The sequence below is a fragment of the Oryctolagus cuniculus genome, chromosome 5 (assembly GCF_051225735.1).
Source record: "Oryctolagus cuniculus isolate XC-2025 breed Fujian yellow rabbit chromosome 5, ASM5122573v1, whole genome shotgun sequence".
In the NCBI taxonomy this organism is placed as follows: domain Eukaryota; kingdom Metazoa; phylum Chordata; class Mammalia; order Lagomorpha; family Leporidae; genus Oryctolagus; species Oryctolagus cuniculus.
Window position 1 is genome coordinate 123858972 of NC_142871.1, and position 21774 is coordinate 123880745.

General features: G+C 40.5%; 1 protein-coding gene across 5 annotated transcripts in view; it reads left to right on the forward strand.

Annotated features, from left to right (window-relative positions):
- The window catches only part of RCAN2 (regulator of calcineurin 2), a 306708-nt gene extending 285517 nt beyond the window's left edge, over window positions 1–21191 (forward strand). For all 5 annotated transcript variants that reach the window (XM_051855661.3, XM_070074028.2, XM_070074029.2 and 2 more), the window contains one exon: window positions 18696–21191. In XM_051855661.3, coding sequence (XP_051711621.1) covers window positions 18696–18856 — 161 coding nt within the window. In that variant the 3' untranslated portion in view covers window positions 18857–21191. The remainder of the gene's footprint in view (window positions 1–18695) is intronic.
- Window positions 21192–21774: the final 583 nt, after the last annotated feature.

A 21774-nucleotide genomic window follows, 5' to 3' on the forward strand; every position in this document is an offset into this window, starting at 1 on the left:
GCAGGTGACTTCAAGCTGTGTCTGCCAGATGCCTCCATTCCCTCCCTCTTCAGTACACAAGGGAGCAGGCAGTGGAGCTTGGCAGCCCAATGGGCTTTCTCCTTGCTGAATTTCATTAAGCCCTCAACCTGATACTTGAAAGGCAATCTAAATAAGAACATCTTCCTGGCACATTTCAAACATTTTGTAGGCTTCCCTTGATCCTAGCAAGATGCAGGCAAGTTTAGTGAAACTCACACACCTGGAGAGTCCATTCTGATTATTCCATGGATCAGGGCTGATGTTCCCCCAATACCTCTTGGGAGGGGGGAGTTGTATTTACCAAAAAGCATTGCGGGTAAGTGGGAACAGTGCCTTTTAAGTATGACTAAGCATTCACATTTTTCTGGAATGACTTTCATACTGGAATGCATATTCTCACTCAAATATAAATATCTCTTAATAGCAAATTCAAGTTTAGTACTTAACACACATGTTTGAGTCTTGTTGGAAATGTTCTTAGCATTTGCTTTAAGAAGCCATCGTCTGTTTGTAAAATCTAGTCTAGATTAATATATGACACCACTGTTCCCCATCTGCTTCAGAGCCATGGAGAGATAAGAAGACACATGAGATTTTTTTTAGAATGTCAGCTTTGTTTCTGTTTAAAAGCTATAAATGAGAATGCAGTTAGTGATGCAACATCTGGGACTTCCTGCTGTGAAAATCCAGAACTCCACAGAGGTACTCACCTTGGCCCAGAACTGGGAACAATAGCCTGCCCAGCACACCACACACAGTGCAGAGCAGAGCACAGGCTACGTGCAGCCAGGAAGGCTCACAGAAAAAATGGGAGAGAGTATGCTGAGTGCTTCTAGTTCTTTTCCCATCAAGTATTGCTCCTCTTCCACTAGAGAGGGGCAGGAGAGGGGCCCGAGAGGGCAGGCTGAGTGACGGGCTCAAGAAGCTTGCTCTGCATGAAGGAACTTGGGAACTAGTGACTTAGCTACCCCCACGTGCACTTGAGCAGAGGGGAAGAGGCAGAACAGCTGAAGGTAGTTAATTGTCAACCCAAGGGTTGACTGTATGACCCGTGGTCTACTTACCAGCTGCTATGTAACTGCTCCAAAAATGTAGGGCCCCAAACAACAGCAGTCATTTGTTTTGCTTATAAATCTGTGTTTGGGCAAGGCTCAAGAGGATGGTTCCTCCCCATCCCACATTGTATTCTTGGGGTTGTTCATCTGGGAATTGGCAAATCAGCTTCCAGGACACTCCACTCCCATGACTGCCAAGGTGGTGCTGGCTGTGGCTGGGAACATAGGTGGACTGTGGGGCCGAGGTCCTGGTTCCTCTCTAGGTGGTCTTCATTGTAAGTGACTTGGGCTTCCTTGCAGCATGGAGCTGGGGTTCTATGAATGATCATCCTGAGAAAGCAAAGGAGAAGTGCATGGTATTTTAACTTAAAAGTCACAGTGGTTAATTCTGCTGTTGCAGTCATAAAGGGAGGGAACCTCCCTCCACAGAGGATGGCAAGGTTCTAGAAGAGTACATGGGGCAGGAGGTACTATGACTAACCTTGGGAATAATAATGTGATGCAACACATTGCTCTCCTGTTGAGAACTCACTCTGAATGCAAGAGATAATTTTGTTAAACAAGGGGGAATGTAGAGGGTCCTTTTCCAGAGTGCAAAGCTTCCATAAGCGCTGAAAATTAACTCAGTTTATAAGTTATAGCCCTTTTATTTTCATAGCATATTGAATGTTGTCTTTTGCAAAGATTCATTATCAAAGAGCCATGCCTCCCATAACCATCAACTGGCCAGAACAATAAGAGGCAAAGTTCGGGTAGAATAAATTTATTCTCTCCAGCTACAGAATAAATACTCATGAAAAATATGGGTTGCTATGAAAGTGTTAAAGGTTAAAAGAGGCGCCCTCTTAGTAGAGTCTCTTGTACTACACAAAAACAAAGGGAAGAATGAGAGGCAGCACCAGAGAGTGATGAGAACATTCAGTGGAATCTGGCAACCTGAGTTTGAATCCTGGTTCTGTCATTTGCTGCCTCTGTGATCCCAACTTCCTCTTATGTAACTAACCATGATGCAACTCACACTACTGAGGTGTAATTAAATACCTACTTTATGTGGCATAGAGACTTTGAACTCTGTCAAGCACATAATAAGTACTCATGGAACAGTTAACAGTTCCTGTGACACCTACTAAATCCTACCACTGATAGAATACTGATAATAGGATCAATATCTGCCCTTCAATAATTTTCAGCTTATTTGAAAAGCCAATATGTATTCAAGTTACCCTACAGGAAGGTCATTCATGTTTGTGTACATAGAGAACATCATACAAATATGCTCTCAGTGGCCTTGCTGTTTGACCTTCATGAATCAGTCAGGTGTTTATGTCTAGGTGTCCTAAGTTGCAGCAATCAAGAAGTTAAAGTTCAGCCTTCTGTGATTTGGAATGTGAAGCATCACTGGATGAAATAACTAATGAATAATACAAAAGGTGGCACAATCAAGCACCATAAATAAGTGTTTCAGACCATCTCAGAAAATCAGGCATCTCATTAAAACAGCAACTTAAGATTTTCCATCTCATGGGAATAGAACTTGGAAATACGTAGGAGAGAGGGAAAAGGAGAGAAACTTAACAATGATGAGAAAGAGAAGGGAGGCAATGACTGGAGGAGAGAAGATAAATCCATTTTGAGGATCTGATTACATGATACCCAGTGTTCATTCAAACTGTGGGACTTTGGCAAATCCTTGACCTCTTACTGCTGTTCAGTTATTCATCCACTCAATTCTTTATTGTGTGACATAGTCAGATTAGTTCATCATATTAGAAGTCAGGAATTTGAGGGGGGCAGCGTTGACCCAAATGATATCACCTTATGTAATCATATGCATCTTTTTGTTTTGTTTTGTTTCATTTTGGACAGGCAGTAATCATATGCATCTTAGGAGGTGCATTTGACCATGTCTGTTTCAGAGTATCTGAATTGACATGGCTGTTATTCCCATTTCATTGATTAGAAAAATTGAGAGGGTGGAAATGACACATTACCAGCAATGATAAGTCAAAGTCAGCCAATGTTGTCATAGAAAAGCTTATTCTAGCAGGAAAGCCTCATCTTCGGGATGGGGAACTGGCTGACAAAACTCTGGGTGGGAGGGAGGAGTCATGGCCAGAGTCATTACAAGGCCATAGTGCAGAGGGAACACCGGGAGAAACGCTTCAAAGCAACACTCATTCATGCTTGGTGATGGATTAACCACATGGGTGAAAGAGAAAGGGGACTGGGGGATGACTGACCTAAGAAATTGCACCTAGAAGACTGGAAGAGCCATGGAGCATCTAAGAGAAATGTGACAGCTGGGAAGGAAACATAGGTTGACAGGGAAAATAAATAATTCTGCTTTAGAGATGTGCATGTGGGAAAGAACAGGAAGCAGATATAGAGATGTCAGTGGACTGGGATGCAGTTGTGAGATCAGCCCTAGGCGTGTAGCTCTTCACAAAGGCAGGCAGACTACGCTGGGAACAGTGGTAGATGCTGAGGAATAAAATGAGGTGACCTCAGCACTCTGTGAAGCCTCTGGTGCAGCTGTGCTCTCTGTTCCCTGGCAGAATGCTCAGAGGGACCTGTCCCAGAGGCACTGAAGCTTTAGGGAGATTTCTCCTTTTTTCCATCATGAACGTCTTCCTAGGAGGCAGAACAATCAGTCTCAATTCTGCTTTTGTTGTTGTTGTTATTTTTAATTTTTAATTAGTTTTTAACAGATTCAATGTGATTTGTAGAGATAATTCTAAGAACGTATGATATTCCCTTCCTCCCTCACTCCCTCCCACCCTCCTTCCCGCTCCCTTTTTCTTTGAGGTAACATATCTTACATTTATGTTACAGTAGAAAGGTTAATACTTAACCGAATAAGAAGTTTAACAAGTAAAAAGCAGAAAGCCCCTACTTTAGTGGGAATAGACAACAGCTATAAACAATAACTAGATGGGAAAATGACCATTTAATGTAATCATAGATCATCAACACTATAGGAGTATAACATTCTTAACCATTGGCTTAACGAAGTTATACTTTTACAAAACTATATTTGCAGCAATACTGATGCTCACAGACTTTTTTTCTCTTTTTTTAAAATTTTAGTTCCCACATATAAGGGAGAACATACAGTATTCATCTTTCTGGGTCCAGCTTATTTCACTAAATATGATGTCCTCCTGCTGTGTCCATTTTGCTACAAATTGTAGAATTTCATTCTTTTTTTGTAGCTGAATAATATTTCATTTTCTTTACCCATTTATCTGATGATGGACACCTTGGTTAATTCCAAAGCTTGGCTATCATGAACAGTGCTGGCATGAACATGGTGGTGCAAGTATCTCTTTGATACATTGTATTCAAATTTGGGGGGTATATACCTAGTACTGGGATTGTAGGATCATATGGCAAGTCTATTTCTAATTTTTTAATAAATCTCCACACTGTTTTCCACAGTGGCTGCACTCATTTACATTCCCAAAACCAACAGTGTATAAATGTTCCCATTTGTCCAGATCCTCGCCAGCATTTGTTACTCTCTGTGCTTTGGATTTACGCATTATGACAGGGGTAAGGTGATATCTCATCATGGTTGGATTTGCATTTCCCTGATGGCTAGTGATGTTGAGCATTTTTCATATATTTCTTGGCCATTTGTATTTCTTATTTTGAGAACTATTGAAGTCCTTTGTGCATTTCTGATTGAGAGCTTTAACAACAGAATAGACAAGTGAAGGAAAGACTTTCTGACCTTGATTACAAGAATTTTTGAAATATCCCAATCAGATGATGTTTAAAAGAATTAAAATAAATGAAAAGTCTGCTCAAAATATGGAATACAATTAGACGACCAAATATTCATATTATAGGTGTTCCTGAGGAGATGAAAAGGGAAAAGGCATTGTGAACCTGCTAAATGAAATAGCTGAAAATTTCTCAGATCTTGAAAGAGATGTGGACATCCAGATACAAAAAGTTCAAAGAGCCCCCAACAAACTCAACCAAAAAACGGTCTTCTCCCAGGCATATGTGTCATCAAACACAAGGAGAGAATCCTAAGGGCAGTATGAGAAAACTATCAAGTTACATATAAAAGAAAACAAATTAGATTAACATCAGACTTCTCAGAAGAAACCCTACAGGCCTGAAGGGAATGAGGAGATATATTCAAGATCTTCAAAGAAAAAGCTTTCAATCTAGAATATTATATCCAATGAAGTTATCCTTTAAAAGTGAAGGAGAAATAATGTATTTTCCATATAAGCAAGAATTGAGAAACTCACCACCATCAGACCAGCCTTATAAGAAATTCTGAAGGCTGTTCTGCATTAGAAGTGAACATCATGAAGACACATGAGAGTTTTTTCAAGACAGCGGTAAAGAGAGAGAGCTTACTGCTCTAGTCTAGGGGAGGATAGTTAAGAAAAGTGGACAGAGTGCAATCTCAGGAAAGGGTTACGGAGAAAACAGCAGGGAAACTTCTCACAAGTTGTGGAGACATTGTGGACCTACATGGAGGGTATGGATGCACACAGCTTGGGACTCTAGCAGCTGAGAGCCTCAGCATCAGCTTTAGAGGAAGGTGAGACCAGACTGCAGCAGACCAAGCCACTGGCAATAAAGCTATGGGAAGAGCCTGATGTGGGCATGGTTTGGAGCCCTACAGGGGACAGTGTACCAGCCAACCTAGAGGGAAAAAAAGGGGACCCACATTTCTTTCTCCTAACCACCCAGCACCGGCACTCTGTAACTATCCAAACACTAACAAGTATCATCACAAATGCCTAATAATAAACACAGCAAACCAAGAAACAAAAATAAGGAAGACAACATGACACCCCCAAAGAACACAACACTTCAGTATTAGAATGTGTAGATGAAGAGATTGAAAGATGCCAGCAACGAAGTTCAAAAATTTGATTGCAGGATCACTTAGAAGTAACCAGAAGAAAATCCACGAACTAAAATCTGTACATGACATGAAGGAAAATTTTTGTCATGAACTTGAGATTTTAGAGAAATCAAAATGAAATATTGGAAGGGAATTCAACAGAACAAATAAAAAATGTGGTGGAAAGCCTTAACAACAGACTCAATGAGGCAGAAGAAAGAATATCCAAATTAGAAGACAAAGCTCTGGAAATTTTATAGTCAGACTAAAGAAATAAGAAATTAGAAAACTAAAAAAAATGTCAGAAATTTATGGGATACTATCAAATAACCCAAATATGGGTCTTGGGAATTCCTGAAGGCATGAAAAGAGAGAATGAACTAGAAGGCCTTTTTAGTGAAATAATTATAGAAAACTTCCCAAATTTGGAGAAAGAAAGGGATGTCTATGTATAGGAAATACAAAGAACTCCTATTAGACATGACCATAAAAGATCTTTACCACAACACATTGTACTCAAACTATGCACAGTAAAACATAAAGAAAAGATTCTAAGATGTGCAAGAGAGAAACACCAGATTATGTTCAAATGATCTCCAATTAGACTCACAGTGACTTCTCATCAGAATCCCTGCAGGCTAGAAGAGATGGCAAGATACATCCTAAGTCTTAAGAGAAAAGAAAGTCAACCCAGAATCTTGTACCCTGAAAAGCTCTCATTTATGAATGAAGGTGAAATAAAGACCTTCCACAGCAAACAGAAATTGAAAGAATTTGTCACCATTCATCCAACCTTATAAAAGATGCTTAAGGATGTGCTATACACAGAAACACAGAAACATGGTCATCACTATGAAAGAAAATTAAGGCAGAAAATCTCCCAGTAAAAGTACAAGGAAATCCAATGTGAAAATAGGAATATTTATGGGAAAATGGCAGGGCAAAGTATTTACTTATCAATAGTTACCTTGAATGTAAATGGCCTCAATACTCCAGTTAAAAGATACAGACTGGCTGAATGTATTAAAAAAACAAAACCCATATATTTACTGCCTACAAAAAATACATTTCACCAACAAGGATACATGCAGACTGAAAGTGAAAAGATGGAAAAATATTCCATGCTAACAGAAACCAAAAAAAGAGCTGGTGTAACATCCTATCTCAGACAAAATAGACTTTAATTTAAAAACTGTAAAGAAAAAAAAGGAAATGAAGAACACTAAGTAATGATTAAAGGATCAATTCAACAAAAAGACGTGGCTATTGTAAATGTAAATACACCTAATTACATGTCACCTGGCTATTTAAAGGAAAAGTTAAGGGATCTAAAGGGAGACATGGACTACAATACAAGAGTAATGGGCAACATCAATACCCAGCAATGGACAGATCAATCAGACAGAAAATCAGCAAAAAAAAAAAAAACAACAGAGTTAACACTATAGACCCAAAGGAACTAAAGGACATCTACAGAATTTTTCATCCTACAATTGCAGAGGACATATTTTTCTTACCAGTGCATGGAACTTTCTCTAGGAGAGACCACATTCTGGGACATAAAGGAAGTCTCAGCAATTTCAAAAAAATCAAAATCATACCATGTGTCCTCTCTGACCACATGGAATGAAGCTGGAAATCAAAAATTCAAGAATCTCTAGAACATGTGTAAACACACAGAGACTGAACATATGTTCTTGAATGAACAGTGGGTCATTGAAGAAATCAGAAGAGAAATCAAAAAATTTCTGGAAATGAAGATAACAATACAACATATCAAAACTTATGGAATACAGCAAAGGCAATATTAAGATGGAAGTTTATAGCAGTTATTTCCTACATAAGAAATTGGAAAGACATCAAATAAAGGAGCTATCAATGCATCACAAGGACCTAGAAAAGCAATAGCAAACGAAACCCAAATTAGTAGGAGAAAAGAAATAATAAAGAAGAAATAAATAAAATTGAAACAAAAATACAAAAGATCAGTGAAACAAAAATGTTTTTTTCAAAAAATAAACAAAATTGACACACCATTGGCCCAACTACCCAAAAAATGCAAAGCAATAAAATTAGAGATGAAAAAGGAAAATAAGAACTTATACTACAGAAATAAAAAGAATCATCAGAAATTACTACCAAGAGCTATATTCCAACAAATCAGGAAACTGAGAAGAAATGGATGGATTCCTGGACACATAAATTGAGCCATGAAGACCAAGAAAACCTAAACAGCTCAATAACCAAGATGGAAATTGAATAAGTAATGAAGACCTTCCCAGCAAAGAAAAGCACAGGATCACATAGCTTCACTGTTGAAATCTACCAGACATTTAAAGAAGAACTAATTCCAATTCTTCTCTAGTTATTCAAAACAATTTAAAGGGAGGAAATCCTCCAAAACTCCTTCTATGAAGCCTGTATTACCTTAATTCCTAAACCTGAAAAAGATACAACAGAGAAATAGAACTATGGACCAATTTTCCTGATGAACACAGATGCAAAAATCCTCAACAAAATAATAGCAAATCAAATCCAGCAACCCATCAGAAAGATCATTCACCGGCACCAAGTGGGATTTATCCCTGGTACGCAGGGATGGTTCAACATTCACAAAATCAATGGGATACATCACAATAACAAACTGAGGAACAGAAACCATATGATTATCTCAATAGATGCAGAGAAAGCATTTGATAAAATACAACTTTCATGATGAAAATTGTCATGATGAAAACTCTAAGCAATTTGGGTATAGAAGCAACATTCCTCACCACAATCAACACAATCTATTACAAACAATGGCCAGCATCCTATTAAATGGGAAAATGTTGGAAGCATTCTCACTGAGATCCAGAACCAGACAAGGATGCACATTCTTGCCCTTGCTATTTAACATAGTGCTGGAAGTTTTAACCAGAGCCATTAGGCAAGAAAAAGAAATCAAAGGGATATAAATTGGGAAGGAGGAAGTCAAATTATCCCTATTTTCAGATGACATGATTCTAATATATAGGGGATCCAAAAGATTCCACTAAGAGACTATTGGAACTCATCAATACACAAAAATCAATAGCCTTTGTATACACAGACAGTTCCACAGCTGATAAAGGATTTCTAAAGATCAACCCCATTCACAATAGGTACAAAAAAATCAAATACCTTGCAATAAATTTAACCAGGGATGTCAAAGATTGCTGATGAGAACTATAAAACATTAAAGAAATAAATAGAAGACACAAAAAATGAAAAAAAAAAAACTTCTATGTTCATGGATGGGAAGAGTCAATATCATCAAAACGCCCATACTACCAAAAGTGTTTTCAGACTCAATGCAATACCAATCCAAGGAAATCATTCTCAGATATAGAAAAAATGATGCTGAAATTTGTATGGAAACACAGGAGACCTCAAATAGCTAAAGCAACCTTATATGACAAAAACAATTCTTGAGGCATCACAATACTTGATTTCAAGTCATACTGTTGGGCAGTTACAGTCAAAACAGCCTGCTACTGACACAAAAACAGATGGATAGACCGACCAATGGAACCAAATAGACACGCCAGAAATCATCCCAAGCATCTACAACCAACTTATCTTAGAAAAAGGAGCTAAAATCAATCCTTAGATCAAGGACTGACTTTTCCATAAAAGGTGGGAAAGCTGGATCTACACATTCGGAAGTATGAAGCAAGATTCCTACCTTACACTAAAATCCACTTAAAATAGATTTAAGACCTAAATCTACAACCTAATACCATGAAATTATAAGAGAACATTGGGAAAACCCTGCAAGACATTGGCACAGATAAGCAGTTCTTGGAAAAGGTCCCAGAGGCACAGGCAATCAAAGCCAAAATTAACAAATGGGATTACATCAAATTGAGAAGCTTCTGCACCGCAAAGAAACACTCAGCAAAGTGAATAGGCAACTGACAGAATGGGAAAAATTATTTGCAAGCTATGCAACTGATAAATGATTAATAACCAGAATATATAAAGAGATTAAGAAACTCAACAACAATAAAACAAACAACCCAGTTAAGAAATGGGCAAAGGAATTAAACAGGCATTTTTTTAGTAAAGGGTTTTATATTAAAAAGTAATAGTTTTGATTCTATACACTTGTATAAACTAAAATTGAATTCAAATTTATTTATAATTTCACTTTCTTTTTTTTTTTTTTTTTTGACAGGCAGAATTAGACAGTGAGAAAGAGACAGTGAGAAAAGTCTTCCTTCTGTTGGTTCACCCCCCAAATGGCCACTATGGCCGGCACACTGTGCCAATCCAAAGCCAGGAGTCAGGCGCTTCCTCCTGGTCTCCCATGCAGGTGGAGGGCCCAAGCACTTGGGCCATCCTCCACTGCCTTCCTGGGCCACAGCAGAGAGCTGGACTGGGAGAGGAGCAACCGGGACAGAATCCGGCACCCCAACCGGGACTAGAACCTGGGGTGCCAGCACCGCAGGCAGAGGATTAGCCAAGTGAGCCACAGAGCCAGCCTAATTTCACTTTCTTTAGAAACTTAATTATGTTTAAAGAAGCACCCAAGAGCTGGAGCAGCCATAGCTCAATAGAATAATCCTCTGCCTGCGGCACCAGCACACCAGGTTCTAGTCCTGGTCGGGGCGCTGGATTCTGTCCCGGTTGCCCCTCTTCCAGGCCAGCTCTCTGCTATGGCCCGGGAGTGCAGTGGAGGATGGCCCAAGTGCTTGGGTCCTGCACCCGCATGGGAGACCAGGAGAAAGCACCTGGCTCCTGGCTTCAGATTAGCGCGGTGCGCCGGCTGTAGCACGCCGGCCACAGCGGCCATTGGAAGGTGAACCAACGGCAAAAGGAAGACCTTTCTCTCTGTCTCTCTCTCTCTCACTGTCCACTCTGCCTGTCAAAAAAAAAAAAAAAAGAAGAAGAAGAAGCACCCAAGAATGATACATCGTTTGTGAGCACATAGACATAACTATAACTTAGAGACCTAAGAATATTCTCCACTTAACACATTAAAAGAAAGTAAGTCTTTGAGAACAAGTTTTATCATAATTAAGGGAATGCATAAGAAAATAAGCAGTAGAGTTGGACACTTAGGCATAACTAAAACTTATGAGACATAAGAATATCTTCCACTTAATACACTAAAAGAAAATAAATCTTTGAGAACAAGTTTTCCTGTTAATTCATAACACATCTCTTTAAGGACAGAGGTCCTGCATGGGAAATTAGTGCACAGTGACTCCTGTTGTTAATTTAATAATTAATACTATTATTTATGATGTAGTGATCACCTGAGGCTCTGGAATAGGCATTTTTCAAAAGAGGAAATCCAAATGGCCAACAGACCATGAAAAAATGCTCAGGAACACTAGCCATGAGGGAAATGTAAATCAAAACCACATGAGTCTTCACTTCTGTCATACAGAAATCAGCAAACAAATGCTGTTGAGGGTGTGAGGGAAAAGATACCCTAATCCACTGTTGGGGGGAATGCAAACTGGTACAACCACTGTGGAAAACAGTATGGAGATATGTCCGAAAACTGAATATAGACCTACCATATGACCCAGCCATTCCATTCCTGGGAATTTACCCAATGGAAGTGAAATCAGCATATGAAAGAGTGATCTGTACTCCCATGTTTATTGCAACAAAATTCACAATAACAAAGATATGGAATCAACCCAAATGCATGTCAACTGGAGATGGATAAAGAAATTGTGGGAGCTGGACACCATGGAATACTGCACAGTGCCAAAAAAAAAAAAAAAAAAGAAATCCTGGCACTTGCAACAAAATGGATAAAACTGGACAAAATCACCCTTAATAAAATAAGCCGATCCCAAAAGGACAAATGCTGTATGTTCTCTGGCATATGATCTGTGATAACTAATAGAACACCTAAAAGGTAATCTGTAGATGAGAAATTAGCACTTAAAAAAAGATGTAATGACTTTGAACAGCCCTTGTCTCGACTGTTGAGGAACAGGTTTTTTCCCATACAATCCCATACAATTCTGGAACTCTTAGTATAGAGTTAATCATATGTGTATAAAGTTAATTGAAAATAGAACTTAGTAAAAAAAATAAGAATGGGAATAGGAGAGGGTGGAGGAAGAGGGGTAGGAGTGTGGGTACAGTGGGAAGAATCACTATATTCCTAAAGTTATATTTATTAAAAAAATTGTTATAAGTTGAAAAAAATGACACCATCAAATTCACTAACAGAGCATATAGAGTCATTATTCAATCAACAAATGACAGGTCTCAGTTCTTATCTATAATGCTAACATTGAATGTAAATGAATTAAATTCACTAACCAAAAGAGTTAGTTTGGCTGAAGGAAAACCAACTTTCATGAAATAAAATGAAAACACAACATATAAAAATAGCTGTAAAATACAGCAAAAAAGGCAGTATTAAGAGGAAGTTTATAGAATTATGTGCTTACATTAAAAACAGGAATGTCCCAAAGATCTAATGATGCATATTGAAGACTTAGAAAAACAAGAACTAATCAATTCTGCTTTGATACACAAACATAATGCTCTGCGTCATCTTCCCAACCTGATCACATGTGAATTGTGCTGATTTTTACAAACTGTGCATAAACACACTGATTGAGAGAGAATTTAAGAATGGACAAACTCACAGCCCAGAAGACAAATGTGACTGCTGGAGAACTTCCAGTGGCCGTTGATGAATGGCCACCACCAAGCTGCTCTGTGACTGTGCCAGAACCACCACCTCCAGCCCCCTGGTCAGCACAAGAACAGGAAATAGCCCCTGAGCACCTTCACTCCCTCCTCTAGACTTTCAGGTATCAGGACATTGTCACCAACCTGTCTCCACCCACTTGAGAAAAAGGGAGACAGAAAGTTGGACTTTACTTTGAACAGTGGCCAAGACTTAGTAAGTCCCAAAGGCAAGAATGAGGATTTTACTTTTTTAAACAAAAGATTTATTTTGTGTATTTATTTGAAAGGTAGAACAACAGGGCTGTGGGGAGTGGAGAGACAGATCTTGCATCCACTGGTTCTCTACCCAAATAACTGTGACAGCTAGGACTGGGCCAAGCCAAAGTCAGGAACTTATCCTGGTTTCCCAGGTGGGTAGCAGGGGCTGAAGTATTTGGTGTGCCATCTGCTGCCTTCCCATGTGAGTTATTAGGAAGCTGGAATGGAAGCAGAATGGTCTGAACGTGACCTAACATTCTGATATGGGATGCTGGTGTCACAAGTGACAGCTTAAGCCACTGTTCCACATGCTGGCCCTGCAGATTTAATTTTGACTATGTAGCAGAGGAGGTTTCATTTGCTTGACTGGGAATGGTTAAATGGGGGTAGATGGAGAATCCTGATAAATGAATTTTTGGGGCAACTTTTGGTGCTTTCTGTGCATAGTAGAGACATGAACATATTACAGAGGAACGCTCTCCTTGACCTACAAAAAGCAAGGCTGTTCAGCTTCAGCCACCATGACAGGACCTGCCCACCCAGTGTGGATGAGGTCCAATAGGCTCCTTGTCCTGATCAAACTCAACTGGGCCCTGTGCATGGTGACAGAATTGACGTCAGCCCTCATGGTGAAGGAATTAGCTGAAGCCCAAAGGGAAAAAGAGGCCAAGGAAAGAAAAATCAATCCAGCAAGACCAAAGCCATTTCTTTTTATTTTATGGGCTCTCAACAGCTGTTAAGCTTCGCTGGATTTTTGATAGTAAGAAAGTTTCCAAAAATAGAACAGTGAAATGTCAGAGTTAATGGGATCACAACAATAAAATACTACCAGGCACAGTGCCTTTATTAACTTGATGTGAGCCTTGCTTTGTACCCTGCACATAAGGTACACACCTTTGCCAGCCCCTCCCATCCCAAGGTAACACCCAGTACATCCATTCTGGGAGGTCAGCAGCCACTTCTGAAGTGGTAAACACATCACAATAGGAGGTATCTTTATTTTATTTTTTTTTTTTATTTTTTGACAGGCAGAGTGGACAGTGAGAGAGAGAGAGACAGAGAGAAAGGTCTTCCTTTGCCGTTGGTTCACCCTCCAATGGCCGCCGCGGTTGGCGCGCAGCGGCCGGCGCACCGCGCTGATCCGATGGCAGGAGCCAGGAGCCAGGTGCTTTTCCTGGTCTCCCATGGGGTGCAGGGCCCAAGCACCCGGGCCATTCTCCACTGCACTCCCTGGCCACAGCAGAGAGCTGGCCTGGAAGAGGGGCAACCGGGACAGAATCCGGCGCCCCTACCGGGACTAGAACCCGGTGTGCCGGCGCCGCTAGGCGGAGGATTAGCCTAGTGAGCCGCGGCGCCGGCCGGAGGTATCTTTAGTTGAATGTTCTTCATCCAATCCAAAAGTTCTGATTAAAAGGCTAGCTTTGCTAGGTGTAGTCTTTAAATTTTATTTAAGTTATTCAAGTTTCATATATTTCATATATACAGATTTAGGAACATAGTGGCACTTCCCCCCACCCTTTCTTCTGCCCATGCTCCAACACTTCCTCCCCTTCCTTCTTGCATTCCCACTGTAATTTTTACAAAGATCTATTTTCAGTATACTTAATGATTGTAGTGTTAACCCTGCTCTAAGTAAAAGAGTTCAACAAAGAGTATGAAGAGAAGCAGAAAAAAAAAAAACACTGTTCCTCAATGGAAGAGACAAGGACTATAAACAATCATCAAATCTCAAAATGTCTACTTCACTCTGATACATTACATTTCAGGTACTCTCTTAATTACCTCAGCTGTATGTTACACAATTTTGAAAAGGCTATCTTCTATGCCAGCAGATGAGGAAGGGGCAGGGTGTTGGGTCAATGCTCTGGCCTGGGTCTCTGCTGTTGCCACCACCTCCATCCTGGCTCTGGCCATCTGCCTGCTCACATTCTTCCCAGAGGAGAGTGACAGAAGGCCCCCTGCATCCCTGCACTCGCAGTCAGCAGAGCAGTGAATGGGACTGCTGCCCTACTGGAGTTGGTTGCTTTTCCAAAGGGCAGAACTTGAAAAAACCCTATGCACAAAAACATGAGCAGCCATCTCATTTGATTCCTCAAAAGTCACTGATTCTCTGAAGGTGGCTTTCATTCATAATTGCTAATGGTTTCTGAAACAAGACAACATTCCAGAAACCCTGGGTGTGATGGATGCAATCATTGTTTGCTGTGGGACTTTGAGTGACTTGCTGTTCTCCTTGAAACAAAGATGAACGAATGCTGGTGCCTGGGAGTGCACAGAACTGCTGTGCAATTCCTTGCCTCCCTTTACAACCCTCTTCCTGCCCCATTCCCATTTTCTAGTGAAAAACCGTGGTGCAGAGTGGAAGAGAGGAAAGGCCTCCTGTTGTCACACAAAACAATATAGCTGGCCACCCAAACACAGGGACGCCAAGAAGCACCTGGGATGCTGGGGACAAATGTAAACTCCACCAAGTCAGAACCTGCAGGATAGCATCTCCATGCTGCTGAGCTCTCTTTTTAACAAGTATCTCCAAGACATTGGCAGGTGTCTGAGAACCACTGCTCAGAGATGCTAGCAACCAGATCTGCCTACCCCTGGCCCAGAGCTATTCTATGTAACATTCAGATGAGTTTCATGTAGGTTCTCATCCCTAGAAATATCTGATTTATTCTTTTACCTTGGAACTTCGGATAAAAAATGACTAAGTTAGGGAGAATGGAACCCACACAGTTAAGTGAACTTTTTGCAGCATCAATATGTACACCATTAACTACACATCTGTGTTGTGTACAGATGCCCCTTGACATGCAACAAAGCCACATCCAAAAAAACCTATCTTAAGTTGAAAATATCATTAAGTCAAAACTGCAGTTAGTTTAACCTACCAAGCATCCCAGCTTAGCAACGTGGTACAGTTGAGTATCGGTCATTTCCCCTCATGATCACAGGACTGATTGGAGCTGCGGTTCACTGCTACTGCAGAAAGCATCAGAAGAGAGGATCGTACTGCATATTGATAGCCTAGGAAAAGATCCAAATCCAAAGTATGGCTTCACTTTCATATCATCATGAGGCAAAAAATAATTGTAAGTTTACTCATCATAAGTCAGGAACTGTCAGTAATAACTTTATGTGTATTATGGTATGGTTAAATTAGTGCCAACTCTCAATACCTGCCCCCAGGGCAGGACAGCAGGGTATAGCATGAATGGCTCTGGCAAAGCATCTCTTTCCTGACTCTGCCCTGGGTCTCCTGTTCTGTCACTGTCCTTTCCTGCCAGGGGTGAAGAACCTTTTTTCTGCCAAGGGCCATTTGGAGATGTAGAACATCATTCTTGGGTTATACAAAATTACCAACCTCAAAATTACCCCGCTGTAGTTTTCTTGAATTTTAAATCCACCTGCAGTTGCTTTGGTAGGGGAAAACTAAATGAGTTAATGGACCTTATATGGCCTGCAGGCCGGACATCCTCCACCCTGGCTGCATTCGAATGTGCAGTTCAGCTTGCTTGTGTCAGATTTAATACTTGTTGATACATTTCTACCTGCCTGCTACTCACCAAATCTAGACATTACATCATGGCATCTTAATCAGGCATACGTCAATGGTCTGGCTGGTTCTAGCCCTTTTTACTGCTGATGATACCCAGAGAAATGGTGAACTTGCAACAACATGCCATCCTTAGGAGATATTTGCTGTCCTTACCAGGAAAGTCTGTACTCTACACAGCAGGATGACAGGGGTAGGGGCATCTAACAGAGACTGTTCTGACTCTTAACAGAGAGTATTCTTAGCAGGGTGTGGCTGCCCCAACAAAGTACCACAGAGTTGCTTTTACAACAAAAAATTTGATTCCAAGTTCTAGAGAGAAGGCCAAGGTCAAGGTGTACATGGGGCCATGATCTTTCTGAAGGTGCCAGGGAAAGATCTGTCTCAGGCCTGTCTCCTTGCTTTTGGGAGCCTTGGTTTTTTAGAAGTGTAACTCTAATCTTCACAGGGTATTTTCCACCCTGAGTGGACATCTGTGTCCAAATCTTCCTCTCCCCTTTTATATGAGCACCAATAATATTGAAATAGACCCTATCCTAATGACCTCATCTGAATCTGATCATCTGCAAAGACCCTATTTCCAGATATGGTCATGTTCACAGGTAGAGGAGGTTAGGACTTCAACATCCTTTAGGGGGATTGAATTCAACCCAAGCACAACAATGGCTGACTCCACATGTCTGTATCCTTCCCTGCCACACATAGAAGAACTTGGATCATGTTGCATAATCAGTGCTCTTTATTCTCAGAATTTAAAACTGTGCCTTGTGGCAGTTTGCTGTTGTCACCACTGATGCTTACCTCACTGTGGCCAGTAGCACATAAATAGTACCCCAGTTTGGGTACTATACAAAATTGTACTGATATGGCCATACCAGTTCTAGCTATCCAGTCTCCACAAAAGACTCAGCACAGCAAGCAAGATTCCATGACTTGGTGCTGTTGGCTGAACTTGATCCCAGAAATAGGGCAGGACTGAGAGAGCTCTCCATGGGTGGCAAGATTATGCCAAGTAAAAGTAGCTAGTTTGGTGGGTATAAGAATATAGCTATCATGACTAGAGATCAAAAGGTAAACCAGTCTGACCAATGCAAAGTGGGACTCCACAAAGGTAATGTTAGAAAAGATTGATGAGAGGTTATGCAGAGTTTTCTGTTCTAGTGTAAGAAATTTAGAAGATATCTGGGAGATGTTGCTTCTAGAAATTTTTCTGCTGACTGATGAAGGACATAAAGTGAAGAATGGGATGTTGGAAGGTTTAGATGAGTGTGTCAATCGTAAGGTTGAACACTTACAAGCCTGCAAACTAGGAATGTCTCTTCTTCTTGCTCCACCACCCAGAGGTATTCTGCTTATCTTTAAGACTCAGGTCAACTGTCACCTCCACTGAGAATCCTTTCAGAAATATTTGTTCCCTATACTATGGTGCCATTGTCCTTAGCATGTTTTGCCACCCTAATGCCCACCATGTATGTTGTGCCACTTTCTGCTTCTATGTGCCACCACTGGGCTGTGCTCCTATGAAGCACACAGATACCTTCTGTTATGCTTTGCAGCTTTTGTGGCCAGAAATGGGCAAGACCATGGAGATGCTTAATCAACACCCACTGAAGTGAAACAAACACAGAGAGGAAGCTGGTTGGCTGACTAGCGATTTGACTGTATAATGGGCAAGTCTGGTATGGTTGACTCTTGGGACTGGAAAGGGCATTGCCAATATTTCTAATCCAGTTACCCTGTAGCCACTGCAAGACTTGGGCAAATGATGATCCTGCCTCAGTCTAACCTGGAGCAGTTCAGATATAAGTGGTGGTCAGCTGGAGGGAAACTCAGAATACCTTATCCAAAATGTGAAAATCATGAAGTGGTTGCCTCCAGGTGACTCAACAATTAGTTGCAAGGCTGGGAAATAGAGGAGAAACTAACAAGTCTAGACTTCCAGACCCATTTAGTCCCTGTCACAGAACTATGGAGTAGAGGTACCATTCAGAAGTTGACAGTTGGAGATGCTGAGGCTAAAAGGACTCTGTGACATGTTCAGGATTGTGCAGTCAGTAGGTAATAGAGCTTGGATCCATGGCAGATTGCTCTTATTTAATTTTCCTATTACTGACCATGCTGACCATGCATAAGATCACAGGTTCCCAAAGATACTGTGATGTTCTTCTCACCTCCCCAGAAAACTCACCCAAAGAATCTGTCTTGAAATCCTTCCCTGTTCCTCATTCCCATTTTTCCTGTTTTTCAGGAGAGAAGTATGAGCTCCATGCAGGGACTGAGTCCACCCCAAGTGTCGTCGTGCATGTGTGTGACAGTGACATAGAGGAAGAAGAGGATCCAAAGACTTCCCCAAAGCCAAAAATCATCCAAACCCGGCGTCCTGGCCTGCCACCCTCTGTGTCCAACTGAGCTTATTGCTCCATCTTGACGATAATACCTGTCTCCTCTTTATCATGCTTTCTCCCCCTGTTTGTTGAAAAAATATTAATTGCCTTTAAATCCCTGGGTGTTTGGTTGTTTGAGATTCCTTCCATGTAATCAAGCCTCTTGGACAAAAGGGCTAGGAAAAGGTGATATGTCTCCTGATCATATCATACCCATTAAGTATAATCCATTATTTAGAAGGTTCTAGGGAAAAAAGTAGTATTTTCTTATTAAACAATCGGCACAGCTTATATCTTCATTCTCTCATGTTGATCCAAGTCAGAGACATCAGTGACAAATAGCACCTGTGTTGTTTGTGAGCTGTTTCAGTCCCAGTCCTGAAGTGTGTATTGTTTTTTTCCTGGCCACTTAAATAGGACCATATATAAACTTGACTTTGACTGCATGAGATTTCCCTATCTGGTCTCACTCAGTCCTCTGCATCCCGACATTCCCAGGACATGCATGATCACCAGCATTTATTTTCATTGTTTGAGGATATTCTACAAGCCACAGATTGTCAGCATCCAGCCATGTCCTACCCTAGATTAGGAAATTATCAGCATCACCCAGCTCAACCAGTCTGGGTAGATTCACTATTTTGAGTCAATTCTTCATGGCTCTGTTAAAATTCCTGGAGGCAAAACTGAGCTTGGCCCCAAAGATATTCCTCAATAGAGTTTGATTACCACTTCCGTGTGGATCTTCCCAGCCTCATGGGGGAGGCTTGTCTAGAGTGGTAGAGATCAATTTCAGACAAACCTATTTATTACAAAAGTTTCATGGTGTCTGAATGATTTTTTTCCTCTTTGTATACTTGTACAAATGTTTCAGCTGTGCTTTTAAAATCTGGATGTTTTTTATTTAGTGATTGTTCAACCATTAGCTGCTTGAAAATATGTGCATTGCTTATGAATGCATTCATAGACTAATACAGATAATCTGATATTATTACACTCTATTACAGATAATGCTGAATTTTGAAAGGGCACAAAAACGTCTCATGCCAATATATAAATGATTAGCCAACATCTTTGCTATCAAGACCACTGTTTTTAAATAAAGATGCAAGTGTCAGTTAAAGCTAAACCTCCAGAATGTATTACAGCCAAGAATATTAAAATAGGGAAGGATGATAGAAAAATGTATGCCAGTCCTGCTCATGCAGTGCTTAAAAAATACCATTTGTTTTCGTTGTATGTGATTTTTTCTATTTCTCTATCCCCAAGTGCATTACAGAAGATACACCTTTAGAACCATTACCTTCTGCTCCATGTGCCAGGCCTCATCTACTCCTGTACATTAGTGAATTCCTTCAGATGCAAATACAAATTATGACGGAGTGGGGGAAGTACTCTCTTTACCCAAGCCTCAGAAAAACACACAAGAACAATGACACAGCCAACTGATTGAAGGATGGTTGTGGTTTTGGACTAAGGTGTATGCTAGTTTCATCAGGAACTTAACACATAGACTGATCACTCAGAAATTAAAGTCCGTTCTACTGTGAATATAGCAATATAGTACTGGACACAGTACAGGCAAAACTGAGGAGAGCATTGCTTGTAAAATCCTGAGTTTCCAAAAGAACAATGAAGACTCCTTTAAAAAATAGAATCTGAGGAGTATATAATAAGCAAATGCTTTGACTTTTCCTTTGCTATGGAGGGTTTGGGTGTTTTCTTAGCCAAAGAGACTACACGCTTACCAGTGGAGATGCAATGCCCTCTAGTGAAGTACTACTCTCAGAAATACAACAGTGCACCATGGGCAGGCTGACTCTCTTCTCAGCCACCTGCAGGTCGTATGAATTTTTAAGCTATCCTGAATTTTCAGAATGCAGATTCTACAGAAATCTAGATGAGAGAAAATGTTTAAAAATGATTTTTAAATGTTGTAAAATATACATCTGATGTTTCCAACAATGTAATGAAGTTGAAGTGACTGTTCCATGGAGTCATAAATTAAACTCAGTGGAGCACATGACCCTGTTGGTTCAGTCTTAGTAAAATTTATTGCTACATGTCTCAGATCAGATAATTCCTTCACTAGGTTGGGTTTGGGGTGGAGAGGATGAAGAGTTCCTGGGAGTGCTAAGAAATGAGGACTCCTTGAAGTTTTTCAGTGGAACCTCCTAGCACTGGGGAAGTCAGAATTGCCTCAGCATTTCCATGATGCACATTATGCAAACCTCTTTAGCACTATTTTAAGTTTGAGAAGTTTAAATATGGAGGGGAAGGGGAAGATTTCCACTAACTGAATCATTTGTGCACGTGTATAGCTCAAAGAGCTTAGACTTCAAATATATCTGGTGAATGACTCTTTGTCTGTGTGGTGTGATTTCTGCGTTGTGTGCTTGAGTCCAGCATTCTCCAGGGGTGACTGCAGAGGAGTGCAGTTCAGCCTGTGCTCCTCCTGAGAAGTTACCAACAGAGGGGATGACCCATCTGGGTTCTTCCTGAAACGAGCCATGTCGGAGGCAGGTTGTGGTCATCTCTTAAAGGAAGAAAAACTTGAGCAAATCCTGGAGGGATGGGTTGGACTCTGATAAGGGAACTAGAGGAGCTTGTTTTATTGCCAAGTCTAAGCCACCTTCAGGGATTCTAAGAACTCCTTTTCACATCTCCCCACTCTATTATTTAGTGAAGAACACTGGAAGAGACTGAGTTGTCAAACATTTATTACACAGAACACAAAGAGCACTATCAGAATATTTAAACATGAATGAATTAGATCCCTTTTAAAGAGCTTCTGTTTCTCAAATGACACCATTAGGAGAATGAAAAGGAAAGACTATGACTGGGAGAAGATATTTGAGATACATGTTAAACAACGTGTATCCAAAATGTAAAAAAGAATTGCAAGAAAAAAAGACACATGACCCATTTTTTAACATGGTCAAA